At 40.3% G+C, this 20,440-nt stretch overlaps 1 protein-coding gene across 1 annotated transcript in view; it reads right to left on the bottom strand.

The window, feature by feature from the left end:
* PTPRO (protein tyrosine phosphatase receptor type O) overlaps window positions 1-14,231 on the bottom strand; it is a 255,206-nt gene extending 240,975 nt beyond the window's left edge. Inside the window, exon 1 of the mRNA XM_061125072.1 lies at window positions 14,053-14,231. Within this exon, the coding sequence (XP_060981055.1) occupies window positions 14,053-14,124 (72 nt within the window). The 5' untranslated portion in view covers window positions 14,125-14,231. The remainder of the gene's footprint in view (window positions 1-14,052) is intronic.
* Window positions 14,232-20,440: the final 6,209 nt, after the last annotated feature.

Raw genomic sequence — 20,440 nt, 5'->3', positions numbered from 1 at the left:
GAAGTCAATTTTTCTCCCTAGATAAAATCTAGGGGTTTTTAGTACATCCAAGTAATAAAGGATTTCTTATGGTAATGCTGTCAACCCTTATTGTAAAAATGGTGCTTACTACTTTGTGGTGTTTGTCAAGAACACTCCATGTTTAGGATTACACTTTAGTCTTCAGCACAACATCAAAGTAAACAGACATCCCAAAGCAATATTACTAGAATATCTATTTTCTCGACCACCAAGTTGACTTCAATAGGAAAGCATGACGTATGACAATTAGCTAAATTCTGAGGCACCACACAGAGACAGAAAGAGACTCATATAATTGTGTTCTTAGAGATTTCTAGAAATTTTTCTTTGATACTAAAAAAAAAAAGAAAGAAAACCATCAAACTTTAAAAAATAATAATTTATCTGGACTTCTCTGGAGGTCCAGTGGTTAAGATTCCATTCTTCCATTGCAGAGGGGCACAGGTTCTATCCCTAGTCAGGGAACTAAGATTCCACATGCCACCAGGGGTAGCCAAAACAAATAAACAAGTAAATAAATAACTGTAGATTTCAGTTAAAAAAAATAAAGCACAAATCTTTAAAAAAAATCTATTAATCATAGAATTATTAATATTATTTTCATACTCTCCACATGCATTTCTCCTTATCATAAATCCATGGATGGGGAAAATCCTTTTTAAGCCATTTATGTGAGTGTACAAGTTATCTGATCACAATTTTCCTCTGTTTTCAGCTCTTGAGAAGATATTGAATTATCAACAAACAAAAAGAAAATTAAAGTCATAGAGAAAAGTAATTGCAAGTAACTCAAAATTCCACTCTTTACCAATACAGGAGTAGGCTGTGGATAAAATGTAGTATATTACAAGACAATGTAATACCTTTCAATTCTCTAGCAAAATAGCATAAGTAAAAATAGCATTTGTTTTATGCATACAGTTTTATATTTTCATTTCAGTTCAGTTCAGTTCAGTCGCTCAGTCGTGTCCGACTCTTTGCGACCCCATGAATCGCAGCACGCCAGGCCTCCCTGTCCCTCACCAATTCCTGGAGTTTACTCAAACTCATTCCAGCGAGTCGGTGATGCCATCCAGCCATCTCATCCTCTGTCGTCCCCTTCTCCTCCTGCCCCCAATCCCTCCCAGCATCAGGGTCTTTTCCAATGAACCAACTCTTCGCGTGAGGTGGCCAAAGTATTGGAGTTTCAGTTTCAGCATCAGTCCGTCCAATGAACACCCTGGACTGATCTCCTTTAGTCATTTGAAAATCTTGACAATCCAGATTGTCAAGATTGGTGTATATGTACTAACATTTTAATGACTACAACACTAATTCAATCAGACTATTTAATGCACTGTCCATGTTTGGACAATAAAATATTTATTATCTAGTATTCAATTGAATACAAAAATTACCATTTGTTTCTATATAAAATGACCTATTGGAATCTTATACAAGAGAAGATATTCATTATCTAAAATCCATTAAAAAATTTCTAGGAGTTACTAATATACATTTAAAAATAAAATATATATATTATTTTAAGGAATAAAGGGAATCATAGCTTTCAATTATCAACAGAAAATAATAATCATCTGAGTTTCAATCAGTCATGTGAGTTTTTGAAAATGTCTTTAGTGGTCTACAGTCATTCTGAGCACATTAATATGCATGGTGAGAGAAAAATAAAGAAAAAGTTCTATTTTAAAAATTATTTTTACTTTTGATATTCTCAAATTGTAGAACAGAGAACACATTTTTGTATTTGAAAAACACCAAAACCACTTTGCTTAGAAATTAAAGTAAATTGTATGCAGTCAGTGAATAAAATAGAGAATAAGTGATCAGAAAGGCTGCGATTTTACTTCACTACAGATGAGAATTTGCCACAGAGGGGAACGCATCCATTGCTTGAACATACATCATTTGTCAGTACTTTATTCTGACAATACAATAGCAAGGGGGGGAAACGTATGAAGAAGCTTATCTTGATGTCCAAAAGACTTCATTTTCACTGTGTTAATAAAACCTCTGCTTCTTCCACAAGACCGATAAAATAGTATTTCAAGATTATCTCCCTGTTCTGACTCCACTGTCTCCTGGAGCCTTGCTCAGCACTGCCTGCCTGATGGACTCTTCCTCCTGGTTCATCTCACTGTGTATTGGCTCGGTTCCCCGAACTTGCACCTGCTTACAACCTGCTCTTCCTCTGTCTCAAGCCTGTCCCTTAACTCCTGTTTGACCTTTCTGACTCCATGTATTCATCCAATGTTCATTCATATATTCAACAAATATTTGACTGAGCGTCTACCCTGGACTAGGTACCCTTCCAACAGCTGGAGATACAACAGTGAGAAAAAAAAAAAAAATAAAGATGTTGCCTTCGTGGAACCTACAAACATTCCAGTAGAGGAATTAAGTCATAATAAAGAGCTGGTATAATGTCATGGAGTGAGTAATACCTTCTCTTAAGAAAGTAAACCTCCATAAAAGTGGTAATATTTTGGAGTGATGGGGTGATTTTAGATTGGCTGCTTGGGAAAAACATGTTGAGGAATTTTCTTTGAGCAGAGATGGGTGCTCTTGATGGTTCATCATGGAACTTGAGAAGAAAGAGAATTGTCTTTTGCCCGAATGGCTATTATGGCCATGAAAGAGAAGAATGGCAATAGGCAGAAATTCTGGGCTGCTGTAAACAGCTTAAAGTGGTATGATGGAGGGCTGAAGACAGGACAGAGCGATGACAAGCTTCTCACATATTATCTTCATAGCCTGACAAGTCTGTTGGTAAGCAATTGTTCCTAACATTCAAGAAAGCAGGAAGAGTCACAACATAGTGCCATACTAAAATAAGACAGGGATAGGAATAATAATGTGAAAGACACAGCCAGAGCCAGCTTACCTCAACACCAAACCAAACAACGAAATGACTGCCCCAAGGTGGAACGGTTACCTCTCAGCTGACGGCAATTCTTCCATTGATGGCCAACTGGCAGGCATATTAGATGAGTGGTAGCTTAAGCACCGAATTACATGAACTTTGAAAAGTAGAGTTTTAGATTCAATGAAATATACTGAACAAAATGCATTGTTCTAAGTCAAGTCATATATTAAGACAATGATATTTGAAAAATAATGTTAAAATTAATTTTCCATCCTTTTAACAAAGACCAAAGAAATGTTTGTATGTACAGTTACCAAACCCAGAGTTAGCATAACCCATAAAATAAGGAAAATATGCACTTTTTTTCTTCCAAGAGAGCTGAATACCAGTTCTTTGGAAAGAAAGCAGGGAATAGTTGCTCTCCTTCATGCAAATTCTTCAGTCTGAGATTTAGATTATGATTGATCTTACTGTTATGTTTTTTCTATCATTAGGGTTACTTTCCTCATAAAAAAGAGAGACAAAGAAAAAAGTGTCTTAGTGTACAAGCATATTGTTTCTTAAGGTGTAGTCACTATTTCCATGATGGACATGAGTTTCAGTAAACTCCGGGAGTTGGTGATGGACAGGGAGGCCTGGCGTGCTGCGATTCATGGGGTCGCAAAGAGTCGGACACGACTGAGCAACTGAACTGAACTGAACACCTTAAGTAATAATACGCTTATACACGTTTTTTTCCTTACGTCTTTCTTTATTAAAAAGGAAAATAATCCTAATGATAGGGAAAGCATAGAGGTAAGATTTATCATAGTCTAAATTTCAGAATCTGAAGAATTTGCATGAAGGAGAGCAACTATTCCCTGCTTTCTTTCCAAGGACTAATGTTCAGCTCTCTTGAAGGAAAAAATGTACACGTTTTCCGTATTTTATGGTGTATTCACTATTCCAGTGAATCATTTTGTGGTTTCCCTGGTGGCTCAGATGGTAAAGAATCCACCTGTAATGCAGGAGACCCAGCTTCAATCCCTGTGTTGGGAAGATCCCCTAGAGAAGGGAATAGATACCCACTCCAGTATTCTTGCCTGGAGAATCCCCATGGACAGAGAAGCCTTGCGGGCTACAATCAATGGGGTCACAAAAAGTTGAACATAACTGAGCAACTAACATACATACACATGAATCATTTTTAAAAACAGAATTCTGCAGTCAAAGTTGGAAAACGTTACACCCTATGTCTTCCTTCTGGAAACACAATGAATATTAACATAGTAAACTTTCCAAGAAATCCTGGTACAAAAAATAATAAATTAATTTATACTAGTTTAAAACAAAGTCATTAATAAACAGATTACTTCCCAAATTCAAGTCTGCACAGAAGTGTTTATTTTTAACAACACCTGTTAATATTTCAAGTCCCTAGTGTTCCATGGGGTACATTTGGGAAGATGCTGCTTTAGATGCACTTTTAACTGTTCGTCTTCTTTGATTTTCGTTTGGTTATTTTTATTATCCTGTTTCTTTCTATTTTTGTTTTTAGACACAACATTTATTAAGTGCTTTCTGTATTCTAGGCACTCTTTAAGATATTTTATGGTCATTATCCCAATTATTCCTGACAGTAATCCTCTGAGATAAATATAGCCAATCACCATAGGAACCCCAGAGAAGAGAAATCATTTCCCCCACATCCTGCTGCTGGTAAGAGGAACAACCTAGAGAGTTGCGATTGAAATCAGGTCTCTCTGGCCCAACAATCTCTCTCTCTCTCTCTTTTTTTTTTTTTTTTCTTGTTAAAGTGGTAATTTATTTACTTTTTTTTTTTTTTTACTAATTTTTATCGGAGTGCATTAGTTTCTCCTGGACAGCAATACAAATCAGCTGTGTTTACATATATCCCCTCTTGTGAGTTTCCTTCCCATTTAGGTCACATGGAGCACAGAGGAGAGTTCCCCATGCTCTACAGTAGGATCTCACTAATTATATATTTTACACATAGTATCAACTATGTATATATGTCAATCCCAGTCTCCCAATCAATCCTACCACTCCCTCCTTTCCCCTTTGGTGCCCATACATTTTTTTCTCTACATCTTATTTGCAAAGTATAAATACAGACAGGGATGTAGATGCTTATCCTAACAAACAAAAGGCCAGTTCTTAACTCTGCAACTCCCAGAAGCATGCCACCTTTCCCAAGCTCTAAGAAACCAACAGACTATCTATTTCCCAATCCAAAGATTTTCCTGACCTTAGTTTACAGGACCATTCTGTTGTCTTTGACGCTGTTGGCCAATCATTCCCACTTGAAACCAGACCTTGGGTTCCTTGATTCTTATACCTCTCTGGCTATTCCTTCTTCACCTTCCAAGGTTCCTTATTAAATGTTAGTGCTCCTCAAGGTCCCACCCTGGCCTGTTGCCCTTCTCTCCTTTGCCCTCTGCTGAAACATCCCCATTCACAACCTCAGGTCTGCCCTTTCCCCAGACCAGACTCATCTCTAAGTATCTGCTTTTTTAGGCATGTCAAACTCAAGAGGCCCTCTACTAACCTCATCATGCACTATAGCAATAGAGGTCCCAGCAGTGCAGGCAGGAGAAACTTCAGAGAGTTTAATCAAGAGACTGTTAATTAAAGTGTGGAGCAGAAATAATGATACTAAATAGGGATGTTAAAGTACCCAGGGAGAAGTAGCAGTGAGAAGCTATTATCCTACAGGGACCAAGAAGCTGTTTCTGGAACTTGGCCAGAACGTGGCCTTAATAGAGAGGCTGACTACAAGATTGGAAGAGAGACTGAATCTACTGCCTATCAGGGTCCAGCCAAGGTGGATGCTGGGGGAATAAGGACTCTGATGCTTCCTATTAGTCAAACTCACTATAGGCCAAAGGGCAAGGGGACCTGAAGAAGCAGACTTTATAGGGGAGCTCCCTGGCACTGTGGGTGGAGAAAGGGGTATGCTGATCTGGAGGAGAATGGACACCACCAGCCCACTTGGTATCATAATAGTAGCAACATTTCAGGCAAAGGTATCAGTTACTTGGAAAAGAGCTTGGACTCCTCTTTCTCTAATTTCCCACATGTAACTAGTCTTGTCAATTTAGCTATTTTGAACACCACCTCTCTTCCTTTGGTCCCTTTTCCCATCACCCTGGTGTCAAGGTTTGTATTATATCTCTTAATTGGATCATTACAATAACCTCCTAGCAGTTTAACTGCTTCCAGATCTGGTATACCTCTGAGAAAGCCTTTCCTATAGCCAAAGGCTCTATCAAAAATGCAAATCTTATTCCATTCAGTTTTGATTAAACCCTTCAATAATCTTCTTCACCTAGACAATAAAGACTCTATATTCTGGCACAGCATATAGGAATCTCCTTAAACTGACTTCCATCCCTTGATTTCCATGCATATAAATTTGTATTTTCCTAAATGCTACCTGCTTTTCAGAACAGTGGGTCTGAAAAACAGCAACAGAAGTCTCAGCTTTCTAAATAACAGTTAAATGAGATGATACAAAACAAGAGAAATGTTCATAATTTAAATCACATATACATTAGTGTTACAAAATATAGTTCTGATTTTGTACCTCTACATTGTAGATAAATCACATCCCTATTATTTTTATTTGCTAGTAAAGGTACGAAATGACCAGGTTCATCTGGTTTTAATTTGCTTTATGAGAGAAACGGTCTTGTTAGAAAAATGAACTGCACAGTATTCCTATTTAGGAAGAGTGGGAAACCAAACAAATGAAGAGTATTCAAGAAGAAACACGTTTACATATAGATAGAAGGTTGGCAATATACTGTTTTCATCAAACCTTTTTCTTTTGATTCCCTAATTTTCCCTATCTTCATTTTCTTACAGAAATTACCATGCATACTTATAATTTGTAACACAGCCCTTGAACTCAAGAGTCCTAGTTTCAATTCTGATTCTCTGTTTCTGAAAGATTTTTTCAAGTATATATCATTTCTCTCTCTCATCTCAATTTCTTGACAAAAAAGAGGGGGAAACTGCTCTATCCAGAAATCTCTACAACCTTGTTTCAAACATCCTCTTGTTTGTTTGGTGATTTTAGCATATTTAGAAGTAAGAGGAATTGACCTTTCAGATAATTAGAATGCCTAGGGAAAAGAGACATATTTTACTGGAGAATTAGATTCTGAATGAATGAGTTGAGGATGATTTTCCGACACAGAGATAAGATTCGGTTCTACTTATAGAAATAAATTGGAAGGCACTATGTTCAGAGGAAAATGAAAACTAGAAATCAGCACTCTAGAGACGAAGAACAAGCTTAGGAAAGGACAAGCTCATTAATTAGGAGTAATTAGTGATGACAGATTACATAAGAGGTGTTCAAGAATACCTCTTCTGATACTCTTCTGAATCATTGATAGAAACAATATGGAACCTGCTGGAACCAACAGCACCAGAAGAGAAGAGGACAAGAGACTTCGTGTTCGGTCTCTAGCTTTGTCCTACCCCATTTACCCTCCATTCTACTGGTGCCATGTTAACCTGTTTTAACTCCTCAAGTCAATGACATAAGTGCACAAGGAGGTCTCCCACATATTTATTTAAGCAGAAGGAGCTGACACCAATGTGTCTCTAAGAGCACCAGAGAAGAGTTCTTTAAGGCATTGCATTGGGTTATGCCCCTGGATTGAACATTACCATAGATACGACTAAGACCAGGTTGTAGAAAAGGCCTCGTCTCCTAAAAGCAAAGTTATGGTAAAAAATCAGAGGGATTTATAATAGAAGAATGCAGAAATCTTTGTCAGTTCCAGTTGGCACTGGTCACAGAAGAAGGATGATATGGAAGAGGAAGCAAAAATACCACCTGTATATTTGCATATTGGCTGGAGTTGTAGGTCATATATAAAGGTAAGGAAAGTTATTCCTCCTAGTATTTTAACTCAAACTTGTACAAACTATATTATATTTTAAACATATTATTTATTTTTTGCTGCATTGGGTTTCTGTTGCTGATGCAGACTTTATCTAGTTGCTGTGAGCATGGGCTTCAGTAGTTGTGGCACATGGGCTTAATTGCCTCCCAACAGGTGGAATTCTCCCAGACCAGGGATTGAACCCACATCGCCTGCATTGGCAGGTGGACTCCCAAACACCAGGCCACCAGGGAAGTTCTCAACACACACTTTTAACTGATGACAGTTAATAGCAGTTGAGGTAACAGTGATGAATAAATGAGTAATCCAAAGTATTATTTTGGAGGGAAATACCATATGGGTATTTCCTTTGCCAACAAAGGTCCGTCTAATCAAAGTTATGGTTTTTCCAGTAGTCGTGTATGGATGTGAGAGTTGGACCACAGAGAAAGCTGAGCACCAAAGAATTGGTGCTTTTGAATTGTGTCGGAGAAGACTCTTGAGAGTCCCTTGGACTGCAAGGAGATCCAACCAGTCCATCCTAAAGGAAATCAGTCTTGAATATTCATTAGAAGAACTGATGCTGAAGCTGAAACTCCAATACTTTGGCCACCTGATGTGAAGAACTGACTCATTGGAAAAGACGCTGATGCTGGGAAAAACTGAAGGCAGGAGAAGGGAATGACAGAGAATGAGATGGTTGGATGGCATCAGCAACTCGATGGACATGAGTTTGAGTAGGCTCCAGGTGTTGGGGATGGACAGGGAAACCTAGTGTGTTGCAGTCCATGGGATCACAAAGAGTCCAATGTGACTGAGTGACTGAACTGAACTGACCATGTGGGTATTTTGATTTAAGACTTTTATAAGTTCTTAATATAAGGGATGGGTAATATTTTATTATTTTTGGTATAATGATTGCATTGTAACTATAATGATTTCATTCCCACAGTGCTAATTTCCTCATGTTTTCCTTAAAGATGAGTTCACAAGTCAGATTTACTGATACTTACCACATCTCTGTCAAAAACTACTTATACAATGCCAAAAATTTAAATCCTGTTTATTAAACTTCTATCATATGCCTAACACTGCATTCTAGGCACAATAGAAGGCAAAAATTTACAATGAAAGTGGAAGTGAAAGTCACTCAGTCGTATTCAACTCTTGCCTAGAATACTGGAGTGGGTAGCCTTTCCCTTCTCCAGGAGATCTTTCCAACCTAGGAATCAAACCCAGGCCTCCCACATTGCAGGTGGATTCTTTACCAGCTGAGCCACAAGGGAAGCCAAAAATTTACAATAGACATGCCTTTATTTCACAAACATTTACAATGTATTTGGAGTAACTAAATGAACATACTGCTCCTTTTCCAGTAAAGCTCATCACTGTACTATGCTATACTTCTGAAAATACAACACCACTGGAACTGTGTAACTGAAGGCATTATATTATGAAGAAAATGAAAAATAAATATCTGTGGTCACAGCTGTGAGGCATTCTACTGTGCTAAGCTGCTGCCAATCACAATGGTTTACTCAGATGTACTAACTCTATCCAACACCAAGATCCCTTGGAAACACTAAAGACTCAAGTCAAAATTATGTTTATAAGACAAAAGAATCAATGTACTTATAAATTCAAATACCTGTAAACTGGATATTTAAATACTAGAAATAGCAATACATTTAAAAAATAAAGTAAAACTCCCCTTGTTTTAAATTATTTATTCATACAGACACATATTTTCTTATGAGCCAAAATGAGAAACAGGTAAATGTGAATTTTTTATACTTTCACAGAGCAACAATCTTTCACATAGCAAAGAACAGAAGCAAACAGATGCTCACGTTGGGAAGGATTATCACCCAGTTCCCTGTAGAAGTCCAGCCCAGTGAACCTTCTCCAATTTACTAGGGATGTCACATGTAAGAGAGTTTCTCTAATAGGTTGGCAACAACATTTGCCAAGGAAGTCAATTGACAAAGAAATTAATGGCAGCAAACTTCACTGCAAGGAGAATGGTATAAGCTGCTTCAGAAAGATGAAAAGATTGTCGTTCAACTGCCAACATTGTGTGATATAGAATGTGAATGTAAAACCTCAAAAAGGAAAGTGAAGATTCTTCTGTGTGTCTGTGCCTGTATGTGTGTGGGGTGGGCAGGTGAGCGGGGGAAGAGGGAGAGAAATGGAGGTGGTGAAGAGAATTAGGGAGAATAAGAAAGATAAGGGACTTCCCTGCCAGTCCAGTGGTTAAGACTGTGTCTTCCAGTGGAGGGAGTGAGGATTCCATCCCTGGTTGAGACGCTGAGATCTCACATGCCTCATGGCCAGAAAAACCCAGAACATAAAACAGAAGCAATATTGTAACAAATTCAGTAAAGACTTTTAAAATGATCCACATCAAAAGAGAGGAGCAGGGGAAAGGAAGTGGAAAAAGACAGATAAACCTTGGAAAGTGGCTATTTCTCCTGAATAAATACTATGGTCAGCATGATAACACTCACGCTTTATAGAATTAAACATAAACCTCTTTCAGAAAACGTAATTGAAGCCCTTTCAAATTTAATGTTCCTCGATTATATATCAAGTAAGGGCAGAGATGGAAGGAAATATAGAGAGGAGGTTCAGAAAGAAAGAAGGATTCATGCCAAGCCTAGGACTTTAGGGAAACCTTCCAGTTGACCACTAATGGGAACCATTTCAGGGAAGGCAGAATTTTAATTCCTATGATGTCATATTCCACAATTTACATCTTCATTGAGGAAATACTGATGTCGAGTGAAATGATATAGGAAGTAATTTTCAAGGAGAGGTTTAGTAAAGATAGGCTAGGTGAGAGAAATTACATTGTTTCCCCTGAAATTATGGGAAGATGTACAGAAAGGGGGAATCACCAGATAAATATTAACACTACTCCATTTACGTTTACACATGGGTAGAACTGGCTTCTCTGGTAGCTCAGCTGATAAAGAATCCCCCTGCAATGCAGGAGACCCTGGTTCAATTACTGGGTAGGGAAGATCCCTGGAGAAGGGATAGGCTACCCACTGCAGTATGCTTGGCCTTTCCTGGTGGTTCAGATGATAAAGAAACCACCTTGCAATGCGGGAGACCTGGGTTTGATCCCGGTGTTGGGAAGATTCCCCTGGAGGAGGGCATGGCAACCCACTCCAATATTCTTGCCTGGAGAATCTCATGGGCTGAGGAGCCTGGCGGGCTACAGTCCATGGGGTCACCAAGTGCCGGACATGACTGAGCGACTAAGCACAGCACCGCATGGGCAGAACACTTTGAGACTGGTGTGTGCGCGCATGCGCAGTCATGTCAGAGTCTTTGTGACCCCACAGATGGAAGCCCATCAGGCTCCTCTCTCTGTGGAATTTTTCCAGGCAAGAATACTGGAGTGGGTTACCATTTCCTTCTCCAGGGCATCTTCCTGACCCAGGGATAGAAGCCGCATCTCCTGCATCGATCGGCAGCACATTCTGTACCACTGGGCCACCTGGGAAGCTCAAGTGAGTTTGAAAGGCTCCCAGTACATTTGATAACAGAGTTCTTTTATTTTCTATTTTTATATATACCGCCACTATTTATATGAAAGTAGAAAGCCTCATAACCAACATTGTGCTTAGGAAACATCAATTATGCAGACATTAACCTCATAACATAAAGTGGGTGATTTAAACAATTGGACATGTCTGATTAAATGTGTCCATCACTAAACCATGAACAGAGAACAATGCACAAAGGCTTCCTTAGCCAGGCATCTTGAGGCTACAGCAATGAAATTGGTTATAGTCAATCATATAGGGAAATGGGTTCGTTCTGACTCAACACAGACAAACCTTTTTAGATTTCATCACTGAGATTCAACCAACAACTTGGCATTTAATAATGGAAAGCTATGTTTCCTTTTTAAAATTTTTTAAATTATTTTCTACTAAACTTTTACTTTATGTTGGAATATGGCCAATTAACAATATTGTGATAGCTTCCAGTGGACTGTTTGACTGGTATTTATTCAGGAGCTTGAATGCAAAAGCATCTCCAAATTGTGGAAAGATTATGCTGTGAACCAAATTTACTGTGAAATATACTATTTCCAAAATGTAAATGCATTATTTCAGTGCCTGGTTAACCACTTTCTTGTCAATTGTAACAAAATAAGTGAATGAAATAGCATATGCAAAATACCTAGAAGACTGACTGGTACATAGTGGGTATTCAGTATATATATATATATATATATATATGAACATATGCATATGTATATATACACAGACATATAGGGAAGGGAACGGCTACCCTCTCCAGTATTCTTGCCTGGGAAATCCCAGGGACAGAGGAGCCTGGCAGGCTACAGTCCATGGGGTTGCGATGAGTTGGACACAACTAAGTGACTAACACTTTCATATATCTATATCCTTTCTCTGTTATACTTTATACTCAGGAGACATAAAATGCTGCATTTACATGAAATATAAAGTAATGATTTTCTTTACAAGATCATTTGTCCCATGACTGTATTTATTAAATGGCAAGCTTTATTAATGTACTTACCATCATAAGTTACACTAAACTACAAATGTGCAGGAAAACATTTATTATGTGGAACTGGGTGAACATCTATTAGAGTCTATTCCATCACTGACTGCAATTTCTAATTCCAATATCAAATTTCTGATTAGAATTTCTGCCACAAATTTTTCCATTTTATTTATGGAACTCTTCCTCCACTCCCAAAATCATCATTTGACCATTTCTGAAATTCTTGCTCAGCATAAAGCATTCAAATAAAAACCTGAGATACTGCCAAAGGTTCAATTTGGATCAGATGTCATGTGCCAGTCCTAGCTGTTACTTAGTAAAATGTGTGGTTATTCAGTTTCTCACTTTGCATTCATGACAAGTGTTGCATAGACATAATAGACATGACAGAATATGACAAACAGAAATATTAATAGGAACTTCAAAGTTTGTGCATGTTCATAGAACATACACATTTATGGTGTCTACTTAGAGAGCAAACTCTTAGAGTAAAAATATATGACCAAGCTTATTATTTATCAGATTTAAAAAATTATTCATAGCTTCAGAAAATGTAAAAACATATTAAGTATAATTTGGAATCGTGTTGAGGCTCTCTATTGCTGTTTCTCCCAAAAACTATTTTTTCTTTTTTCCACGAAGGTAAATGAAAATATGGAATATTTAAAACTGGCTGTTCTCAATCCATTGGCTCTGTTCCACTATCTCTTTATCAGACATTCATAATTAATGGTGCGTATGAGCAAGAAGTGACTCTTTGATAAGAAAACGTTTGCATCCATTAATATTTCATCCATTTCTAAGGTAGATAGCGCTGTGGTGCTGAAAGGATAGCTCCTGCTCACCTGTCGACACATTTGAGTTTGCTTCGCCAAAAAAAGGACTAAATAACAGAACTGAAGTAGGCACCCGGAAGACACGAAGAGAAGACAATTACCTTCCTTATAACTTCATAACACTTCTCCAAAGACATCTAGCTTAAATTTCTTTTAAAAATTTTATGTACAGTGTAGTTGTCAAACTAGGATTTCTTTTAAAGCAGTCCTTGTCTGGTTTATATTCCCCAAAGTAAAACCCCGAGGAAGATATTCCAAAGAAGACACGACAAAGTTAATTATACAGATGTCTGACACTGAAATTTAGAGGTAGCATCCTCAGTGAATACAGTGAGGAAAAGTCTAGAGACTTTGTAAAGGCTGGAGAGGAGAACGTGGGGAGAGGAGCCCAAGCTCAAGCTTACACTCCTTAGTCAGACAATCACGCTCACTAACCACTCCGGCAGTCCATTTTCAGCCAGGGAGCTCAGCCCCTGGGGTACCATTCCAGCAAAAGGTAAATTAAGACAAAGACTCCACAACCTCGTTGGGGGAGGGTAGAAAGGTGAAGTGGCATTGGGGTGCAGTAGCGACCAGAAGGGAAAGTGACCTCATTTTGTCTGAGGAAGCACCACCGGAGAGGCCACCTTTGATGGAGATGCCGAAGGCGGTCAAAGAGCACAAAGGGTCAAAGCTGGAGGGAGCAAACTTCCCTGTTCTTCCACCCCATCCCTCAAGCCCGCGGGGAACAAGCAGAGGCAAGGACAACAAAGCGTGCGCTCCGGCGCCTGCAGCCGGGCCATCCCGCCCGCGGGGCGCGCGGCTCCCGGGCGGCAGAGCTAGGGCGCCCGAGCGCGGGCGCAGGCAGGACCGCGGGGGCTGGGGGAAGGGGGTCCCCTACCTTGAACAGCACAAAGAGCCAGAGCAGGAGGAGGCGGCGGCCGCCGCGCGTCCTCGTGGGCAGGTGCCCCATCGCGGCGTGGACGGGGAGCCGGGAGCACGGTGGCGCCGCCTGGCTCCGCCGGCGGCTCACAATGGCGAGCTGGGGCTGCAGCCTCAGACCCTGGGCGCCGAGGTTGCTCCGGGAGGGCGCATCCTGCCTTTCCAGTCCCCCTGCGCCTGCTCCCCTTCCGCCTTCTGCACCCGGGATCCTCTAGGAACGCGCCGGGCGCGGCTGCTCTTTAACAGTTAAGGATGGTGAGGGTGGGGATTGGAGTGGGCGAGGCTCTGGCGCGGCGGCCGCGTGGGGAGCGGGAGGCGGGGGCCCTGCGCGCCGCCCGCCGCGGTCCTCCGGCAGCGGAGATACTCGCGCTCCGGGCTGCGGACCCGTAAAGAGACAGCAGCCGCGGGGCCCTCCCACCTGGGTCCGCCCGCCGCCTCGCAGCGCTGGACGGCCCCTCACTCCAGGCTCCGCCCCAACGCTTCCCACAGTCTCTGGGACGCAAGAGTTCTTCCCGGACTCCTCGGGAGCATCTCAGGAGCTGGAAACCCGGGGCCCCTCTAGGTCCACCTACATCTGCTACCAGTTGCAGGCTCCTCCGTCCATGGGGATTCTCCAGGCAAGAGTACTGGAGTGGGTTGCCATTTCTTTCTCCAGGGGATCTTCCCGACCCAGGGATCGAACCCAGGTCTCCCGCATTGCGGGCAGACGCTTTAACCTCTGAGCCACCAGGGAAGCCCTTTCACTTTCACTTTTTCTTGGGGCGGGGGGGAGTGGTGGTTGTGAATGTAGGGATGGAGCTCAGTATGGGGCGGGGGGGGGGGGGGGGGGGTGCGCGTGCGCGCGTGTCCGCGCTGGGTAGTGTCTGACTCTTCGCGACCCCATGATCTGTAGCCCGCCAGGCTCCTCTGACCATGGAATTTTCCAGGCTAGAATACTGGAGGGGGTTGCCACTTCTCATTCTAGGGTATCATCCGGACCCAGGGATTGAACCCTCACCTCTTGCGTCTCCTGTATTGGCAAGCGGATTCTTTACCGCTAGCGCCACCTGGGAACCTTACCGAGGAGGATAATCCTTCCCGTTTCCACGCTTCCTCCCATTTAATGCTCCCATTCTCCAACCGACTGTATGGTACTGGGAGCCCCGCCAGTTGCTCTGTGATGAGCTAAATGGGAAGGAAATCCGAAAAAGAGGAGATAGACACATACACAGGTATGGGCTTCCCAGGTGGCCTTAGTAAAGAACCTGCCTGCAAATGCAGGAGACATAAGAGAAGTGGGTTGGATCTTTACCACTGAGTCACCGGGGAAGCCCATCTAAACGTGCATACATGAACATACGCACACATACATGTATTTTTATATATATTAATAATCCGCAACATGGGCACCCATGGATGGATTGGATGGGTTGGATCCCTCCTCCTCCTCCCTGGAGGAGGGCATGGCTACCCACTCCAGTATTCTTGCCTGGAGAATTCCATGGACAGAGGAATCTAGCAGGCTATTGTCCATAGGATCACAAAGAGTCTGAAATGACTGAAGCTCCTTAGCATGCGCTCATGTACAAATATAGCTGATTCACTTCTCTGTACAGCAGAAACACACAACATTGTAGAGCAACTGTACTTCAATAAAAATTAACAAAATAAATAAACACTCTCCTTCTCTCTATCCAACATTCACCCAGGAGGAACTAGCATATATATCTATTTTTTTCTGTTTGAAATCAGAAGTTTTGTAAACTCTAAGGGCTGTCCTTTGAAACTTGAGTGGAATATAAGGAGGAGGTTTGTTCACATTATATGACTCATATTTATAAACACATAAACATTCATATACTTTTTAAAATGCTTACTGATTACAGAAACTATTGAACTTTTCCAGAGTCATTATGTCATTTTACATTCCCACTATGAAAGTGTGAGTAGGAGGAGGGGAAAGAGAGGGTGTGTAAGTTAAAAGTGGTGATAAAATAGTTCTGTATCTTGACTGTGGTGGCGGTTGCACAAGTCTACCCAGATGATAAAATTGTATAGAAACACACACAAATGAGTGCATGTAAAACTGGTGAAATTTGAATAAGGTCGGTGAATTCTACCACTGGCAGTTGTTTGATTTTAATACCTAAATACTATAGTTATATAAGATGTTACTCTTGAAGGAAACTGGGTGGAGGTATATGGGACCTTTCTGTACTATTTTTTTTTAATTGAGCTATAATTGACATTTGACATTGTGTTAATTTCAGAGGTACAACATAATGATTCCATATTTGTATGCACAGATGGCTGGTATGTATTTGTGTATCTGAGAAAGGTTTAGATTGAATATATTTACATGAATATATATGTGTACTGATTTATTATTTGCATAAATATAGAATAATGGTCTGAATTTATGCCTTTGGTGTTTTCCTTTAGAAACTACTTTCCTTCTCACCTTCTTCTCTTCACATGCTCAATTTAGTGCCCTTATGTCCACACTTGACTGGCCTGGACCTTCTCTTTCTCTTGAGAAAATATTAGTTGTTTCTCCATCCCTCTAAGTCAGAGTCATGGGTTATCTGAAAATTTTATTCTTGGGACTAGACTTGTAGGGTTTTGGTTTGGTATATTCTCTTTATATTCAGAAGCTCCTAAAAGCAGAATTCTATTCCCACTCACTCCCAAAAGTGACAGTAAAAAGTGTCTGGAACCAAATAGATGTTTAGGCCAGTGACAAAACCACACTCATAAGTTTCCAACAATTTCTATTTTTTTTCTATTTTAAATAAAGTTAGATTTTAAAGTATGGGTGCCCATGTTTCAGATTATGAATATACATAAAAATACATGTATGTGTGCATATGTTCATGTATGCATGTTTAGATGGGCTTCCCCGGTGGCTCAGTGGTAAAGAATCCACCTGCACTACAGGAGCGGTAGGAGACACAGGTTCAGTCCCTGGGTAGGGAAGAAACCCTGGAGGTGGGCATGGCAACCCACTTCAGTATTTTTGCCTGGAAAATCCCATGGACAGAGGAGCCTGATGGGCTACAGTCCATGGCGTCACAAAGAGTCGGACACAACTGAGTGACTGAGCACCCACCCATGGGTGTGTAGATACTACACGGATATAGGCTTAAGGATGTGTGTAGGGTGTGAGAAATACAATCTACTAATCATACATTCATCATGCAAATGCAAAAAGAGCTTTCAGAATAATGCGCATTTTTACAATAATCATCTTTTCTATGTTGTTTTCCATTTTTATCATTTACATCACAGTTCGCTTAGCCCTTTATCCCCTGTACACTTGCACACGTGGATCACTTTGGGAGAACGATAACAGTAAACAGTAGACAGTAAAGCACTCTCCAGTGAAGAATTAGTTGTTAACATTTTTAATATTCCATTCTGATACTGTGATTAGGTGGCCTGAAGACTGAGCGTATTATTTCATAATCCAGAAAATGTTCTCTTCAGAGAAGGTCTTTCACTTCGCCATTGCTGGATAAAATACTTTCATTTGTTTTTATTGCACTTAAAAATATATATATTGAGAATCTTTCTGGGAGAGACACCCAAGAAGAAGGCAAATGCTGCATCACCTGTGTGGGGTTTTCAATCCATAGAGCCTGCTGTGTGCTTTTTGAACTATTGATTGGTTTTTTTCAATGCAGTACTTCCAAAGGATGGTGAATCTTATTTTGCTATTTCCAGGACTCCAAATCCACAAGAATGGCCATGGGCAACATAAGGCGCCTCTAGTAATGTATGCTTCAAAATGTTTGTTGTGATTACATGATCACAATGACACTGCTAGATAAAGAAGGCTGAGATCGTTAGCACCAACTGTTTTCTCCATAATGCTGCATTTCTGGGAGAAATAATAAATGCAGATAAAACAGAATCTCTTGCATTCCCTAAGACAGGCATTTAAAAATGAATTCTCACAAAATGAAATAAAGCTCTCTACTTTCTTAGGAAATAAGAAGGTGGTTAATGAGCAAGAAACTGGAAGACCTTTTTTTTTTTTTTTTTTTAAATCTGCAAGAGACTTTGCTTTGGTTAGGAAAAATAAACTTTTCCTAAATAGGTTAAAAAAAAAAAAAAAAGAGGTGCCCAGGACTAAGTGTTCACATCTATCTCTTCTGTAGAAAGAGAAGCAATAGCAGCCACAGAGAAGGAGCTGTAATCCCTATGAGAGATTTAATGAGGAGTCAAATGGAACTCTTACTGTGCCCTTGCCAATGAAGTTCAATTCTGTCCTCCAGGGACCAACTCTAATGTAGTTCAGTGTGTTTAGTCCTGGCTTCCACCGCTGAAATCGCCTACCAGGCTGTCAGCAGTTTCAGTGTGATAGGATTGTATCTATGGGAGTTGCTCAATGAGAAATAGTTTACTGTTTAAGGAATGCAGAAAAAAACTCCAGTCACTGATCTCTAGAATATAATCCATCTAAGAAGTTCACTAAGAGCCATGCATTTTGTCATCTATATCTCACATATTACAGTTGTTATAACATAGGTACTGTAGATTATATGTAATATGTTTTCAAGATCAGATGACCAGGCAGCATTTTTATTTTCAATTTATTTGAGCATTTGTTTTCATTTTACTCTTGATGAACACTGGCTTCTCGCCTAAAAGATGTGTTGACAATTCACAAATTCTGTCTCTCAAAATGGGAGTGATTGGCAGCCCTCAGGTGAACACCAAGTTTCAACTGCCAAGACTTATTATTCTTGCCACACTTGAAAAACAGTGAAATTCACTACAGAAGGTCACTTTTGCTTTTGCATGTAGTCTGTTTTCCCATTACCTCTTTTTTCTTCCTAAATAATTCCTGTTAAGGCATCTATCTCAAAAAAAAAAAAAAAAAAGACTGTAGCATGGTTTTAAGAAAAATCAAGTAAGAATATTGTACTACAAGGTAAAGGCTTCATGACACAAAATTATCCACTCAAAGGAATAAGAAAACAGAAAACATGAGCAGATATTTAGCACTGGACACAAACTACAGGCTGTAGATGAGTGATCCTAAATCAGGAAGGCAGATGGTAATTTTAAGATACTATTCTCTCTTACAGTTATTTTCTAAAATTGCTGTGTGCTGCTAACATTTTCTTTAATAGAACAAAATTTTAAAAAATAGAATACATTAAAAAGCCTTAAGCCGTGCAGTCTTATTTTATATTTTGTTTCTATGCATTAGCCAATGAACTTTAATTATGCTTTTTTCTGAGCTCCCAGACATTGATATCATTTAACCATCTAATTTTTCTTCTAATTAACTAGGCTTCTTGACCAATTATAATTTAAAGCATTAACACCTGCATGGGAGGAGTCCCTTTAGCTTAGCAAACCACATGACTGTAACTTGAATATAATTTATAAATAAAGACACATTTACAATTTATAATATATTTTATTATATTCTGTTGCAAAGTGGACATGGTGTCTGTAGATCCTTCCTTATCTTCTTCCCTTCCCTTCAGTTCAGTTTAGTTCAGCCGCTCAGTCGTGTCCGACTCTTTGCAACCCCATGAATTGCAGCATGCCAGGCCTCCCTGTCCATCACAAACTCCCAGAGTTTACTCAAACTCATGTCCATCGAGTCGGTGATGCCATCCAGCCATCTCATCCTCTGTTGTCCCCTTCTCCTCCTGCCCCCAATCCCTCCCAGAATCAGGGTCTTTTCCAGTGAGTCAACTCTTCGCATGAGGTGGCCAAAGTATTGGAGTTTCAGTTTCAGCATCAGTCCTTCCAATGAACACCCAGGACTGATCTCCTTCAGGATGGACAGGTTGGATCTCCTTACAGTCCAAGGGACTCTCAAGAGTCTTCTCCAACACTGCAGTTCTTCCCTTACTTCCCTTCAAATTAAAGGTGGAATGCAGCGTTCACTGCCTACTATGTGACACACACAGTGTCTGTATTTGTGTTACTAAGAATGGTTGCCAATAGATAATTATGGAAAATTTGGTCATAGTGATTTCATAGCAACTATAAAAACATTAACCACGTACTTTGATAATGCACTGTTTTAGCTGCTAAGGACTTTACCAAGAGGCACAATAATATTACATGGACAATCTTGCTCCTGCTGCTGCTGCTGCTGCTAAGTCGCTTCTTACTCCAGGCCAATTCAGTTCAGTTCAGTCCAGTCGCTCAGTCATGTCTGACTCTCTGTGACCCCATGAACCGCAGCAGACCAGGCCTCCCTGTCCATCACCAACTCCCGGAGTCCACCCAAACCCATGTCTATCGAGGCAGTGATGCCATCCAACCATCTCTTCCTCTGTCGTCCCCTTCTCCTCCTGCCCTCAATCTTTCCCAGCACCAGGGTCTTTTCTAATGAGTCA

This window comes from Dama dama, chromosome 22, assembly GCF_033118175.1.
Source record: "Dama dama isolate Ldn47 chromosome 22, ASM3311817v1, whole genome shotgun sequence".
Lineage (NCBI taxonomy): Eukaryota > Metazoa > Chordata > Mammalia > Artiodactyla > Cervidae > Dama > Dama dama.
The sequence above is the reverse complement of the archived record's forward strand: the minus strand, read 5'-3'. Positions and strand labels throughout refer to the sequence as shown.